General features: G+C 50.5%; 1 protein-coding gene across 1 annotated transcript in view; it reads left to right on the top strand.

The window, feature by feature from the left end:
* The window catches only part of Dnah2 (dynein axonemal heavy chain 2), a 119,498-nt gene extending 103,323 nt beyond the window's left edge, over nt 1–16,175 (top strand). The window contains exons 66-82 of the mRNA XM_028869326.2: nt 458–756; nt 1,132–1,222; nt 1,368–1,567; nt 3,987–4,113; nt 5,971–6,157; nt 6,292–6,440; nt 6,528–6,711; nt 7,325–7,515; nt 12,855–13,046; nt 13,206–13,390; nt 13,713–13,941; nt 14,020–14,171; nt 14,264–14,378; nt 14,999–15,175; nt 15,378–15,452; nt 15,601–15,751; nt 15,855–16,175. Of these exons, the coding sequence (XP_028725159.1) occupies nt 458–756; nt 1,132–1,222; nt 1,368–1,567; nt 3,987–4,113; nt 5,971–6,157; nt 6,292–6,440; nt 6,528–6,711; nt 7,325–7,515; nt 12,855–13,046; nt 13,206–13,390; nt 13,713–13,941; nt 14,020–14,171; nt 14,264–14,378; nt 14,999–15,175; nt 15,378–15,452; nt 15,601–15,751; nt 15,855–16,009 (2,859 nt within the window). The 3' untranslated portion in view covers nt 16,010–16,175. The remainder of the gene's footprint in view (nt 1–457; nt 757–1,131; nt 1,223–1,367; nt 1,568–3,986; nt 4,114–5,970; nt 6,158–6,291; nt 6,441–6,527; nt 6,712–7,324; nt 7,516–12,854; nt 13,047–13,205; nt 13,391–13,712; nt 13,942–14,019; nt 14,172–14,263; nt 14,379–14,998; nt 15,176–15,377; nt 15,453–15,600; nt 15,752–15,854) is intronic.
* The last annotated feature ends 92 nt before the right edge of the window (nt 16,176–16,267 follow it).

The raw sequence follows: 16,267 nt of genomic DNA, 5'->3' as shown, positions 1-16,267 counted from the left end.
TTGTCAGATGGCAGTGAAGTGACAGGTCAAGCCCTTACCCTTGCGATCTATATTAACAATCTTCCTTTGCCCTTGCACCCGTTTTTCCATGGCGCAGCTAGTCAAACATTATAGACGAGGTCGGCTGTCTTGCATGAACGCCAATACGGCTTGACAACAGGCCATCGCGTTGGAATAACCCGATCCTCCAACACATTTTAACCCGCGTCTTCTACACTTACCACTAAATGCTCTTTCTTCCATAATTCCCCTAATCTAAACACGTACCCCAGGCAGACCTCAGCTAAGGACCACCCTGTTCAAACTCGCTGTTAAGGGAAACCAGCGTAAGTAAGCTTTTGGTTGCTGAGGATGAAGGCAAGGACCAATTGGCGCTGCAGTTATCTGAAAAAGGGAAAACATGGCCAGGACAAAAAGCCCCACGCTTGCAACAACGCTAGACGCCAATGGTTATCAGGAAGCCGCGACGAGCCCGGATGGTTGTAACTTTAATGAGTGGCCCAGTCTAAAATACAAGCGGCTGGTGGGGCAGTGGCATAACGAGGCCTATTTTCACGCCGCCATAGGCTACCTTCTGCATTTTCTCATGGCGCGAAGTCACTTGCAGGACCTTCCTCTAGGCTTGTGGAAGCCCAGCTGCCTAGTGGCATACGTTAGTGTTCGCGAAGCGAAGACGTACTCACCGAAGCTTCGATGGGAAGCAGAAATGCGCGATCTCGCTGTGTTTTTATCCAACAAACATACGCCCGCTGCACGGCAAAGAGGGAAATGCTTCAATACTCAAGGAAAAACTTAGGAGCAGGCATGGAAGCAATAACCTCTCTGCGCTCGAAGAAACGATTCCTAGGCCTCTAATGGAGCCCAAAAAACCATTCCACCAACCCACCCGTGTCTGCATAATCCCCACCCAAGGCAACAAACTAGCACCCCCACGTTCATGGCCTAACCGCAGCCGCTTTCACTCCCTATCGTCGATCTATGAAAACACCTTCTTTACGCATACCCTTGTGTCCTCTTTGCAACTCTACTTCTAAAGTTTGGTTTGAACGAGCAGCGCCACAGCGCTCATACTGCCTAAGATATTCAATGCCCACTGTTAGCAAGCTGTACTGAAAACACCCCTTCAATCAGGAACGGTTCCAAGATTATAACAGCCACCGAGGTGACCGAGCAGCTCGAGACCAGTGAGACCACAGAGATCAACATTGACTTGGCCAGAGAGGTGAACGTCTGTACCCTCCGTGCAGTCCCTGACCAGCCACCAAGCAGCAACGTAGAGCATGTTGACTTGAGAGCCCCTTCCTCCCAGAGTCCTTGTTTGTGCCTGTCCCTCTGTGGCCCTGACTCCCTCCGATTGACCCCCACAGGCTTACCGCCCCTGTGCCCAGCGGGCTTCAGTGCTGTTCTTCGTGCTCAATGACATGGGCCGCATTGACCCCATGTACCAGTTCTCTCTGGATGCCTACATCAGCCTCTTTATCCTCAGCATTGACAAGAGCCATCGCAGCAATAAGCTGGAGGATCGCATCGAGTATCTCAACGACTACCATACCTACGCTGTCTACAGGTCTGGTGACCGTGCACAAGGCAGGGGATCAGGTGGCTGGCTGAAACTTCTCTGGCTACATAGAGTGACAGTGCCACTCTGGTGGGCTGTTAAAATACAAATTTGGGGGTGGGTGGGAAACAGCTCTGTGGGTCAATTGCTTTCTGTGCAAGCATGGAGGCTTGGATTCAGGTCCCAGGCACCCTTATCAAAAGTTGGGTACAGTGGCGTGGGCCTGTAATCCCAGCACTATGGAGGTAAGACAAGACCCTGAAACTTTGCAGGCAGCAGGTTTAGCTGAAGTGGTGAGCTCTAGGTTCAGTGAGAGATCCTGCCTCAAAAAATAAAGTGGAGCCAGGCGGTGGTGGCACACGCCTTTAATCCCAGCACTCGGGAGGCAGAGGCAGGTGGATCTCTGTGAGTTCGAGGCCAGCCTGGGCTACAGAGCGAGATCCAGGATAGGTACCAAAGCTACACAGAGAAACCCTGTCTCGAAAAACAAAACAAACAAACAAACAAAAGTGGAGCGCAATTGAAGAGAGTCACTCACCCTCTGTTGTTGGTTGTTTCTGCTCTTTTTTTGGGGGGGGGCGGGGGCCGCCACCCAGCTCCCAAATAAATCACACACAGAGGCTTATTCTTAATTATAAATGCTCAGCCTTAGCTTGGTTTGTTTCTTGTCAGCCTTCCCTAACTTATTACTTCTACCTTTTGCTTTTCCCATTCCCTTCCTTCTGTAAAACTTACTCTTACTGTGTAGCTTGTTCTGTAGCTGGGTGGCTGGTCACTGCTGTCCTCCTCCTTCTCTGGCTACCTCTTCCTCCTCCCAGATTTCTCCTGCCTGCCAGCCCCGCCTTTCCTTTCTCCTGCCTCGCCATTGGCCGTTCAGCTCTTTATTAGACCATCAGGTGTTTTAGACAGGCACAGTAACACAGCTTCACAGAGTTAAACTAATGCAACATGAACAAAAGTAACACACCTTGAAATAATATTCTACAGCAACCCTGTTTCTCCACATGCTTTGTGCATACATGTCATCCATTCACTCACACATGAACAGACACACAGATACATGCACAGATTCGGACCCAGGTCTGGGGGAGAGTTTGTGATTCTATTCCTCTAATAAGCTTCCAGGGAGGTGTTGGTCCTGATCTGTGAAATATCTTTTCTTTTCTTTTTTTTTAATTTACACTCATTTATTACTTTGTAGTGGGTGGCACACATATGCTTTGGCACATGTGTGCCATGGCAAGCTTGTGAGGATCAGAGGACAAATTACAAGAGTCCATTCTCTCCTTCCAGCTTATGGGCTTCAGGGGTCAAATTTGCCTGCCAGGCTTGGCTGCCAGCTCCTTTACCTACTGAGCATCAGGCCAAGCTTGTTTCAGATCAAACTTGTGATCTGCCCTCTTCTCCTGGGGTCCTCATCCCTCAGGGGCACGCCCGCCAAGCCAGTCACTCATGTCAGTGACTTGGAGTTACTCTTTGTTCTCCCAGCTCCAGTCAGTTGCTGGGTTCTGCTCATGTGTATTTCTGATCCCTTCTCCCTCCCTCCCTCCCCGTTCTCTCCTGTGCACCAGGGCTGGGCCTTGGTGCGTGTTTCCATGTGGATTACACAGCATCCCCTTGCAGGGATTCATGCCAGCTACCTGGGCAGCACTGTTTTTGTTGTTGGTGTTGGTGTTGTTTTGTGTTTTGTTTTGTTTTTGTTTTTTGTTTTTTCGAGAAAGGGTTTCTCTGTGTAGTTTTGATGCCTGTCCTGGAACTCACTCTGTAGACCAGGCTGGCCTCGAACTCACAGAGATCCACCTGCCTCTGCCTCCCGAGTGCTGGGATTAAGGCGTGCGCCACCACCGCCCGGCCTGGCCAGCACTGTTGACTTCACCCCATGCCCTTTCCCCCTGGCATTCCTGATGCTGTGCTTTGTCTCTGGAACACTCAGTTCCTCCTCCCCCCATGCCTTTGGATAGTCCCCACACACCTCAAGGCACTTGCTCCCAGGCTCTTTCTAAGCACATCAGGCACAGCTGGAGAGCGCACCTTACAGCCTTACATCCCCTTGACGTCACTCCCACCCCTGTGCAGGACGCCAGGGCTTATGCTGAGCACATGTCCTTCCTGGGAGACCGTGACTTCCTCAAGGACAGAGACTACGGCTTATCTGTGTCTTCAGGACTACAGAGTGCCCAGCAAGATAGCCAGGGAATAATTGGTGTTTTGTTTTTTAATGGAGCAGAATGCCTAGTTACGGGTGAACTCCAGGAAAACCGTGTCAGCCTCTCAAGGTCCCCGAGTCCTTGATGGTTTCCAAGAGGTGCGGGTCAGCTGCTGCCTAGTCTTTGTGTGTGAGGCTCTGTGCATGACCTTTACACGATGCGCGTCCGTGTGGGCGTCTCGCCCGTATTGCACTGCCTCCAGCTTCCCTGTCCTCCCCTAGGTATACCTGCCGTACCCTTTTTGAGCGCCACAAGCTCCTGTTCAGTTTTCACATGTGTGCCAAAATCCTGGAGACTTCCGGCAAGCTCAACATGGACGAGTACAACTTCTTTCTGCGTGGGGGTGTGGTGAGTCGGCCAGAGGGCACGGAGCAGCGTGGCAGTCACGGGGTGGAAGCAGGTGGGATGAGGACGCCAGACTCGGGGCACTGAGTCTCAGGCTCTGCTGAGTGATCGGAGGAAAAAGCATGGTAGGAAGAGGTGTACAATTAGCACCCTGGGGGTGTGGTGCTGACTCACTGTGCGATTCCTGGTACTCAGTACAGGCTGGTCATCGGAACACCTCTCACCTGTGACTCAGGTATACTTGGCTCTCTCACCAAAAAAAATTTAAAAAAAAAGAAAGAAAAAGAAAAGAAAAGAGCCGGGCGGTGGTGGCGCACGCCTTTAATCCCAGCACTCGGGAGGCAGAGCCAGGCGGATCTCTGTGAGTTCGAGGCCAGCCTGGGCTACCAAGTGAGCTCCAGGAAAGGCGCAAAGCTACACAGAGAAACCCTGTCTTGAAAAACCAAAAAAAAAAAAAAAAAAAAAAAAAAAAAAAAGAAAAGAAAAGAAAAGAAAGAAAAATTAAATAAATAAAGGTCAGGTGAGAGCTGGATAATGGTGGTGCATACCCTTAATCTCAACATTTAGGATGCAGAAGCAGGTGGATCTCTGTGAGTTCGAAGCTAGCCTGGTCTAGGACAGCCAAGGCTACATAAAGAAACCCTGTCTCGGGGGTGGGGGTGGGGGTGGGGGTGGGGTGGGGGGGGTGGGGAAGAGTCCAGTGAGGTTACATGTACTTGTAACCCCAGCATGGGGGTGAATGGTGGATGGGGTCCTGGGAGCCCACCACCCAGCCAGCCTAGCCTAACTGGCAAACTTCCCATTCAGTGAGAGAGCCTATCTCAAGTGGGTAAAAAGGAAACACCAGAGGGAGACACCCAACATCATTCTCTGGCCGCCACATGCTTGCACACTCATATGCATGCACCACAGACACATAAACCACACACGAGTGTGCACACACAGCAAAGACAAAAGCTCCAAATTTTCATTTAAAAGAATGAGTATGTGAAAGGAACGGACCAGTTTGAGGGTCTACCAACAGTAGGGTTGGCACTATTTCTGCCAGTAAACCACCAGAGGGCACCAGCTCCCTAAACTTCAACAGTAATACACCACCCCCACCCCATCAATTCCTCAGTAAAGGTGGCTTCGCATCCATCTTGGATTTCTGTATTCATCTCTTCATTCAGCATTCACTCTTCCATACAAGACCAACACTGGAGATACACACACACACACACACACACACACACACACACACACACGCACGCACGCACGCACGCACACATGCACACGCAGGTGGGGGGAGGAGATAACTTAAAATATCATGTTTTATTTTTAATTAAAATATAGCAATTATATAGTTTAATACGGTATAGTGTGATTTAAATGTTTTTAATCTAAAAAAGTTAAGGCTCTTTTTATAGCTCAGGCTAGCCTAGAACTCACTCGATAGCTCCAGCTGGCCTCGAATTCCTGGTCGTTCTCTTGCCTTAGCCTGGGTGCTTCGGTGATAGTCACCACGCCTGGCTTACTATGAGGCATTTTAGTACATACATACATGTGTGTATATATAAGGATAAAATCAGGCCGGTCGACATATCCAGTACAACAAACACTTGCCAGTTTGTTGTGGTTTTGGGAATGTTTAGAATCAATAACACTTTTTGTTTTGTTTTTTGAGACAGGATTTCTCCGTGTAACAGCCCTGGCTGTTCTGGAACTCTCTTTGTAGACCCGGCTGTCCTCGAACTCACAGAGATCCACCTGCCTCTGTCTCCCGAGTGCTGGAATTGAAGGCGTGCGCTACCACTGCCCGGCCCTGTAACTCTTCTTTTGGGGATTCCAGGCATCTCTCTTCTCTCTCCTTTCCCCAAGGTTCTGGATCGGGAAGGCCAGATGGACAACCCATGCACTAGCTGGCTAGCCGATGCCTACTGGGACAACATCACAGAGCTGGACAAGCTGACCAACTTCCACGGACTCATGAACTCCTTTGAACAGTACCCTCGGGACTGGCACCTGTGGTATACCAACGCTTCCCCTGAGAAGGCCATGCTGCCAGGTGCCCGGCCTCCACCTCTGCCCTTCCCTTTACACCCCCGCCCCAGCTCCCCTGTGCAGACGTGGCCCCTGAAAGTTTCCCTTGGCTCAGGTTTCCTCCACTCACTCTCGGGGCGGGTCTCCTCTCGCCTCCAGGTGAGTGGGAAAATGCGTGCAACGAGATGCAGCGGATGCTGATCGTCCGCTCCCTGCGCCAGGACCGGGTGTCGTTCTGCGTCACTTCCTTCATCGTGTCCAACCTCGGCTCTCGGTTCATTGAGCCGCCGGTCCTAAACATGAAATTGGTCAGTGGCTCGGCCTTCTTGCCCACACAGCCCCGACACCCTGCTGCCGCGTCTCTCTTGGTTCTGAGACCATTCCTGTGCTTCCAGGTGATGGAGGACTCTTCGCCACGATCCCCACTGGTGTTCATTCTGTCTCCCGGTGTGGACCCCACCAGCGCTCTGCTTCAACTGGCCGAGCACACAGGCATGGCCCAGCGCTTCCACGCCCTGTCCCTGGGCCAGGGGCAGGCCCCCATTGCTGCGCGTCTCCTACGAGATGGTGTGGTGCAGGGTTAGTAACGCTCTTAGGCTTCCAATTGATGTGCTAAAATACTGTGACCAAAAACAACTTGGGGAGGAAAGGGTTTATGTCACTCATGGTTCCATATCACAGTTCATCATCAAAAGCAGTGAGGGCAGGAACTCACACAGGGCAGGAACCTGGAGGCAGGAACTGAAGCAGAGGCCGTCTGGGGTGCTGCTGACTGGCTTGCTCTCGCTGGCTTACTCAGTCTGCTTTCTTACACCCAGGACCATCTGCCCAAGGATGGCCTCCCCTGCAATGGGCTGGGCCTTCCCACATCCATCACTGAATAAGAAAATTCCCTACAGGCTTGCCTGCAGCCTGATCTTATGTCCTCACCTGAGGCTCCCCCCTCTTTGATGACTCTAGCTCGTGTCAAGGTGACTAAAGGTGGCCAGCACAGTATCCATCTCCTTTCATGCCCACTCCTCAGCCCCATCCTCTTCCTCAGAAGCTCCAGCCTCAGCCCCTCTACTGCGTGTGCGGTTCCAACTCTTCCAGAAGTAACACTGGACATTTGACACCCACCCCGCCCAGTGCCAAGTGTGTGGGTCAGAAAGCTTGAGGAACTGTTCCCGTTGACCTTGGCACCTCCTTGCAGGACACTGGGTGTTCCTGGCGAACTGCCACCTGTCGCTGTCGTGGATGCCGAACCTGGACAAGCTGGTGGAGCAGCTGCAGGTGGAGGACCCGCACCCAGCCTTCCGTCTGTGGCTCAGCTCCAGTCCTCACCCCGACTTCCCAATCTCCATCCTGCAGGCCAGCATCAAGATGACCACGGAGCCCCCAAAGGTACGGTGGCCGCAGAGAGCCAGCGTCACCCGTGGGGTCGGCTCAGCTTGCCTTTCTTCTCACCTGCGCCAAAGACAGGCCCCCGCCTTAACAGCGACGTTGGCACCTCCTTTGGCTGTTTTCTAAAAACCTCCGCCTCTCTTCTGCACGGCCGACTTCCAGGACGCAGTCACAGTAACATTTCGTGAGCGATTATTCCACGTCATGCTCCAGCCTAACCCTTCACATTTACCGACTCATTCCACACTCTCACCACATCTTGAGAACTTTATCTCTAATTTCACAAGCTCGCCGCCGAATCCAGTCATCTTGACTACAACACTGGCCCCTTTAAAATCTGTTCTTGTCACAACATTCCCACACCCACAGACCCCCTACGTAAGTCATTTGGAAGGGTGTGTTGTTTGTTGTGGCCTGTGATAGAAGTCAGGGCCTTGCTGTGCTGTTGAGCTGCTGAGAGACATGCATACATACCCAGCTGCTGGTTGGCCGAGGCTGGGTTTCGCTGTGTAGTCCAGGCTGGCCTCAGACTCCTAGGTGCTGGGATTACAGGCGCACAGGTAAAGCTACTGCCATGCTTGGCTTGCTGATTTTGGCAGCTTTTGATTGCTCTTAGTTGAAATCAAAATCCTTTTTTTTTTTTTTTGTCAATTTATAAAAAGCATGGAGACAGGCTGAAGAGATGGCTCAGTGGTTAAGACCGCTGGCTCTTCATTCCCAGCACTCACAGGGTGGCTCCCAACCAGTCCTCCCTCACAACACCCTCTCCTGGCTTCCACAGCCACTGCATGCATGTGGTTCACAGACATGCATACAGGCAAACATACACATAAAATAAAAATAAGGGTTGTTAACAAATTTAAAACAAAAAATCCACACACAGAGACCACTCTTTAGTAGGTACTCAGCAATAAGTCCCATGTTTTTCTCATCCCATCCATCCTGACCATCCTGGGCCAGCTTCCTGGACCACTCTCCCCTTCCTGGCTTTCCAGACACAGCCTTCCCTTATTCTCCCTCTTCATCTGATGCATCCTTTATATATATATATATATTTTGGTTTTTCGAGACAGGGTTTCTCTGTGTAGCTTTGCACCTTTCCTGGAACTCACTTGGTAGCCCAGGCTGGCCTCGAACTCACAGAGATCCGCCTGCCTCTGCCTCCCGAGTGCTGGGATTAAAGGCGTGCGCCACCACCGCCCGGCTGCATCCTTTATATATTTAAAAAAAATTTTTTTTTGGTTTTTCTGAGACAGGGGTTTCTCTGTGTAGTCTTGGCTGTCCTGGAACTTGCTCTGTAGCCCAGGCTGGCCTCCAACTCGTGGAGCTCTGCCTGCCTCTGCCTCCTGAGTGCTGGGATTAAAGACATGCGCCATCACCACCCGGCTGACACATCCTTTATTAATTCTGTTTCTTTCTGCTCTTTATACCTCAAGATTTAGTGCTTGATCCAACTTTCCTCATTCTACATTGTTTCTTCATTCACACTTTATAGAGAAATTGTCCTTTTCATGATTTCACCTCCAGCCCCCATCCCTGGCTACAATAGCAAGCTCAGCTCTGGGCTTGAATTGTCACGTGGTGATGAAGCATTTCTTCCTGGTGCATCAGCATCATGGATCCTGCATCCCTAGAACAAGGTGCTGGCTTCTTCATCATCGTTAGAGTCTCAGCCCACCTTTGCCTCCGGCAAATCTATAAAAGTTACCTAGCACTCAGGAGGCGTTGGATTCCACCCCTAGCCCAGGGAAGAAATATAAAGTTGGCTTTTTGTTTTAAAATGAGACAGGGTCAGCCAGGTGGTGGTGGCGGTGGCAGAGGCGCACACCTTAAATCCTAGCACGTGGGAGGCAGAAACAAGTAGATCTTGGTAGGTTCGAGGCCAGCCTGGTCTACAAAGTAAGTTCCAGGACAGCCAGGCCTACAAAGAGAAACCCTGTCTCAAGAAACAAAAATCAAAACAAGACAGGAGAGAGAGTCTCATGTGGTTCAGGCTGGCCTTGAACTCACTACATAACCAAAGATAGCCATGAATTCCGGATCTTCCTGCCTCTATCTCCCAAATGTGCTACCCTAGGCATATGCCATGGCTGTTTAGGCTTATTTTTTCTGCCATCAAAAGTATTCTGTATGGATTGGTATGTATATATGGTTGGGGTTTTTTTTGGTTTTGGTTTTTGGAGACAGAGTTTCTTTGTGTATCCTTGGCTGTCCTGGAACTTACTCTATAGACCAAGCTGGCCTCGAACTCACAGAGATCCGCCTACTTCTGCCTCCCAAATGCTGGGATTAAAGGTGTGTGCCACCACTGCCAGGCCTCTGTACATATTTTTAAAATGTCAAATATTCCATAAATCTGTCACCAATGTAACAAAAATCCTGCCTCCGCCCTTTTTGAACAAGGCAGGAATTGAACTCAGAACCAGAACATGCTAGATGCACACTCACCGCTGACTTATCCACTTCAGTATCTTTTATTTATTTTTACACACTTATTTATTTTGTTTGTGTGTGCTCAAGAGAGAGAGGAGAAGAGAGATGGAGGGGGGGCGGATTGCTTATGCTGTGGCGTGAATTTTGATGTCGTAAGATGATGGCAGTGCCAGAGAGTCCATCTTTAACTCCCACCATGTGAGATCCAACAGTGAATTCAGGTCCTCAGCAGCACACTTGGTGCCGAGCCCCTTTATCCACTGAACCATCTCTGCAGACCTTTTTCTTTGAAAAATCACTCTGGGCCAGCATCAGTGGCTCAGCCTATGAAAGGTTTCCAAGAAAGCCTCCTTGCTGCAGATATGGGTCCTCCCCACCATCTGCTAAACCTAGTGAGAATAGTTCAAGGTTTCTTTGTTAGAGCTGGGTTTCTTGACATGTGAGATGGCTCAGTGGGAAAAGGCATTTGCTGCCAAACCTGGCAACCGAAGTTTAATCCCCTGGACCAACTTGGTGATGGAGAAAACCAACTCCCATAAATTGCCCTGTGACATCCACACCTCAGACACCCGAGTCTCTGAGAACGACCTTGAATCCCTGCTTTTCCTGCCTCCACCTACTGAGTGCTGGGGTTACAGGAGTGTGCTACCAACACCTCCCGGTTTATGGGTTTATTAGGTGCTGGGGAATACCTGTAAAGGATTTCTGTGATGGGAGAATTCCCACTGAGCTATACACTTGGTCTGGCTTCAGTGTTAGCACCTATCCTGAATTTACCTTTGGTTTCTCATTGCCCTCTATGTGAATCTTGCCTGAGAGTTTCCTAAGGGTACAAAGCCTCTGCAAAACTTGGTTGGGAAAAATCCAGCACACTGTGATATTCCTTAATTGAGAATCCGCATTTGGCATTGTTCCTTTGGAAGCTTAGTCAGGAGGTATGAGATATGGAAGTCAACTTGCTAAATTTGGAGAACAATAAAAACGCCCTTGGCTAAGGGGGAGTGTCTCGGTCAAGAGAGGCTGAGTCCCCCTGTAGCTGGAAAGTGTGCTGTGTCTTCTTCCCATTGACCCGAGCGAACCCACACCCGTTCAACAATGCCAGCCTGTGTTACAGAAGACTCTGTCTTAGCTGGGCAGTGGTGGTACAGTACACACCTTTGATTCCAGGACTGGGGAGGCAGAGGCAGATGGATCTCTGAGTTTGAGGCCAGCCTGGTCTACATAGAGAGTTCCAGAAAGAACTACATAGAGAAACCCTGTCTTGAAAAACCAACCCCCCTCCCAAAAAAGAGGGCTGTCTTAAAAAACAAAAATAAAAAATAAATAAATAAAACAAGAAGGGAAACTAGGGGACCTGGAGAGATGGCTCGGCAGTTAAGATCTAACACCTCGCCAACCTCCACGGGCACCAGGCATGCACGTGATGCACACATATACATGCAGACAAAACATTCTCATAAAATAAATCTTTCAAAAGAGACTCTGCTTTTAAAAATTATACAAATGTACGCGAGTGCACGCACACACACGGAGAGAGAGACAGAGAGAACAGAATATTAAGCTTTTATGGAAACTTTTTTTGAGACAGGGTTTCTCTGTGTAGCTTTGGAGCCTGTCCTGGAACTCACTCTGTGAAATGGCCTTGAACTCACATAGATCCACCTGCTTCTGCCTCCTGAGTGCTGGGATTAAAGGCATGCGCCACCACGGCCCAGCTCTGGAAACATTTCTTTAAAGTGTCTTTTCTCAATCTTGTTACCTTCTCTCCAGAACCAGAAGCCATTATTTGAATATTGTTTGTAATTTTCATGACAATTCTGTGTCATAAATACAACCATACTGTATGATTTCTCTTCCCACTTAATGCTGTATACTTGACATCCATTCCATCTTTCATACAGTCCAGATGCTAATCTTTGCTGTGACATGTTTTTTGTTTGTCTTTTTTCCTTTTCTCTTTTTGCCAAGTAGCCCAGGCTGGCTTTGAACTTATGATCCTCCTACTTTGGTTTCCCAGGTGAACCCCCAAGCTTGCAGTTCCATACATTTCAAAAAAATTCTCAGTTGCAGTGGACTGACAGTGTAGTTCAATGGTAGACTATTTTCCTGGCTTGAACAAGGCTTTGAGGTTTAATCCCTAGCACTGAAACAAAACAAAACAAATACCAATGAAAAACTAATTGTAGGTATACACTTCTGTTCATGTTTTCTGGCCCTGGCAAATTGAATTGGCTCATCATGATTGAGAGAATCAAGCTAGGGGAGGGCTGGGTGCTGTGGCACACATCTGTAATTCTAGCACAATAAAGCACTCTAAAGGAGAAGGCAGGACGATGTCTATGAGTTCCACATCTACCTAATCTACATAGGAATTCCAGGTCAGTCAGAGCTACACCATGAGAACTTGTCTTCAAAAATGGGGAGGGAATGGCTGGGGATATAGCCCAGTGGTGATTGAGTCACGTGTTAAAACCCAAGGTTCGCCGGGCGGTGGTGGCGCACGCCTTTAATCCCAGCACTCGGGAGGTAGAGGCAGGCGGATCTCTGTGAGTTTGAGGCCAGCCTGGGCTACCAAGTGAGTTCCAGGACAGGCTCCAAAGCTACAGACAAACCCTGTCTCGAAAACAAACAAACAAACAAACAAACAAACAAACAAAAAAACCCAAGGTTCAATGTCCAGTACTACTCCCCCCAAATAAGTAATCAGTGGCACGGGCCCTAGATATAGAAAGGTACACCCACCCCTGGGAACGAGTGTCTTGGCCTGCAGACCAGAGGCCAATATTCATCTTCCATTCACTCCTTCAGCCAGGGTCTTTGTGCAGGGTCTCCTCCACAGCTGCCCATGATGCCGCTCGGAGCAGATCGGACAGGACAAACACCCTCCTGTACCGCTCTGTCCTCAGGGTCTGAAGGCCAACATGACACGTCTGTACCAGCTCATGACGGAGCCACAGTTCACACGCTGCTCCAAACCTGCCAAGTATAAGAAGCTGCTGTTCGCGCTCTGCTTCTTCCACTCCATATTACTTGAGCGCAAGAAGTTTTTACAGCTGGGCTGGAATATCATTTATGGCTTCAATGACTCCGACTTCGAGGTTTGTGCTGACCAGGGGTCTCCCAGGGCAGCCCTTTCTTCTAGTCCCACGGCTCTTTTGTGGGACTATGGGCTGCCAGAAAGTCGACGTTTAGCCCCATTGGGAGAGTTCTTGCCATAACTATATGGGGCTGGGGGCTTGGGTTGGGACCACACACAGGTGTCAGAGAACCTGCTGAGCCTCTATCTGGACGAGTATGAGGAGACGCCCTGGGATGCACTCAAATACCTCATTGCCGGTGTCAACTATGGGGGACATGTCACAGATGACTGGGATCGGCGCCTGCTCACCACCTACATCAATGATTATTTCTGTGAACAGGCTCTAACGACTCCCTCCTACCGGTGAGGGGAGGGAGCCCTGAGGAAGGGGTAAAAGGATATAAACAGACCAGGGGTCAGGATTGAGCGTGTGTGTGTGTGTGTGTGTGTGTGTGTGAAGAGAGAGAGAGAGGAGAGAGAGAGAGAGGAGAGAGAGAGAGAGAGAGAGAGAGAGAGAGAGAGAGAGAGAGACTAGGAGGTTGGGAGAAAATGGAAACTGTGGAATTGGGAGGCAGAACAAGAGCCATGAGTTAGAAAATGAGGAAGCATTGAGACTGGGGTCTGGGCTTGGCTTGGCTGCCCTTCAAGCCCTCCATTGTGGTGATACTCTGTTGTGGCTGCCCAGGTTGTCTGTACTGGACACTTACTTCATCCCCAAGGATGGGAGTTTGGCCTCTTACAAAGAATACATCAGCTTGCTGCCCAGCATGGACCCCCCTGAGGCCTTTGGCCAACACCCCAATGCTGACGTGGCCTCCCAGATCACGGAGGCCCGGACCCTCTTTGAGACTCTGCTTTCTCTGCAACCCCAAATCACACCCACCAGGATTGGTGGCCAGAGCCGAGAAGAGAAGGTAGAGAAACCGAGGTTGCCCCGTGGGAGGGAACATGTTGAGGAAAGGCTGGCCAGCACCAAGCTCCTGCCTCCCTAGGTCCTCGAGTTAGCTGCTGATGTGAAGCAGAAGATTCCCGAGATGATCGACTATGAGGGGACCCGGAAGTTACTGGCTCTTGACCCCTCCCCACTCAATGTGGTCCTCCTGCAGGAGATCCAGAGATACAACAACCTGATGAGGACCATCTTGTAAGTGGAAGGAGAGAGGCCTCCGCCCATGGTGGGGAGGGTCTCCCAGACCAGCACCTCTTTTAATACTCCACCCACTTCCTTCCGCCCAGGCTGTCACTGACAGACTTAGAGAAGGGCATCCAGGGCCTCATCGTAATGTCAACCAGCCTGGAAGAGATTTTCAATTGCATCTTCGATGCCCATGTCCCTCCACTCTGGGGAAAGGCAAGACCCCACCACTGTCAACCCTAACCCTGAACCTCTTTCTTCACTTCATTCTCAGGAGGCATAGAGCAGACTTCAGGAAACCCGGGGTTCCAGTCTAGACAGGTTCAAGGTGTTGATATCTGATGCCAGGCACTAACTGACTTCAGAACTTACTAACTTACAGATGTATTCACATTAACTTCTATTTCAAAGACCTCCCCCCAGTACTGTACGTGGTACTAAACAAGTACCTGGTTATTGCAGAACAAGCATTCCTAACCCAAAAAAATCTGAAATCTGAAACGTGGCAAGCATGAGGTTCAAAAGGTTTCAGTGATCAATTTTTGGATTAGGAATCCTTAACCAGTAGTCTGTGCAAATATTCCACACACACCCCAAAAACCAGTGAGAAATCTGAAACACTCCTGGCCCTGTGCATTTTGGGTAAAGGATTATCTGTAGTGATATCATTGTTATTAATGAGTAGTTGCTATTGTACGCTTTTTCCCCGGGAGTTAACTTTTGGTATCAGCAGAGGCTGACACCACACAGCCGTCTCATAGCTGTCCCAGGTGTTCCTAGTGAGGATGGGAAAGCATCGTGGGATGAGCAAACCCATGCACTGCCTCCTCTTTCAGGCGTATCCCTCACAAAAGCCTTTGGCGTCATGGACCCGGGACCTGGCTGTGCGTGTGGAACAGTTTGAGCTGTGGGCCAGCCGAGCGCGCCCTCCTGTGATCTTCTGGCTGTCTGGCTTCACGTTCCCCACCGGTTTCCTCACGGCTGTCCTGCAGTTTTCAGCTCGCCAGAACAATGTGAGCAATGCGTGTGGTGGGATCCGGGAAGGAGGCTGGGGGCGGAGGCTGGGGGTGGAGGCTGGGGGCGGAGGCTGGGGGCGGAGGCTGGGGGTGGAGGCTGGGGGCGGGATCTGTTCTTTGGGGGCAGAGGCTGGGGGCGGAGGCTGGGGACGGGATCTGTTCTTTGGGGGCTGCCTTCATTGCCACCTTCCGCCCACAGATTTCGGTGGACTGCCTCTCTTGGGAGTTTATAGTTTCCACTGTGGATGACAGCAACCTGGTGTATCCACCCAAGGTGGGAGTTAGATGAGCTTGGGCTTCTGAGCAAAGGGTCAGGTGGAGAAGGACTGTGGGAAGAGAAGGGAGGCTAGAGGAGTTAGGTCAAAAGTACTGACAACTTAGGGTCTAGATTTCCCCCCAAATCTGTCTCCATCTCTCCCCAGGATGGTGTCTGGGTTCGGGGCCTCTACCTGGAGGGTGCTGGCTGGGACCGAAAGAACTCTTGTTTAGTGGAGGCAGAGCCCATGCAGCTGGTCTGCCTCATGCCCACGATCCACTTCCGACCAGCAGAGAGTCGCAAGAAAAGTGCCAAGGGTGGGAAACTGCCCCCTCCCCATCCTTTGTCCAGCCCTCAAATGCACCCGCCTTGATCTTCCAGGTTCCAGAGCCTGACTCTCCGTCTTTTCCTTCCCCCTAGGCATGTACTCCTGTCCATGCTATTACTATCCCAACCGGGCAGGCAGCACAGATCGGACCTCCTTTGTCATAGGCATCGATCTCCGATCTGGAGCCATGACATCTGATCACTGGATTAAGAGGGGAACTGCCCTACTGATGAGCCTGGACAGCTGATCAGCGCCCCCCACGCCCCGCTTCTTTCCTGCTGGAGAGGGTCGGGAGCCCTAAGACTTTGACCTAAAGCTGGATCTCCGGCTTTGATCTTAGCTGAATCCAGCATATAATGGTGCCCCGGAGGTACCTAGTGGCGCTCAGCACAGTAAAACACATGCCAACCCAAGCTCCCAGTCTCTGAATGGTGGTGATTTAGTGTGTGCTGGGGTGGAGGAAACCGGAGGAGGGAAGCTGGCACTTACTCGTGGGAAGGAGTAA

Source organism: Peromyscus leucopus, chromosome 8b, assembly GCF_004664715.2.
Source record: "Peromyscus leucopus breed LL Stock chromosome 8b, UCI_PerLeu_2.1, whole genome shotgun sequence".
NCBI lineage: Eukaryota > Metazoa > Chordata > Mammalia > Rodentia > Cricetidae > Peromyscus > Peromyscus leucopus.
The sequence above is the reverse complement of the archived record's forward strand: the minus strand, read 5'-3'. Positions and strand labels throughout refer to the sequence as shown.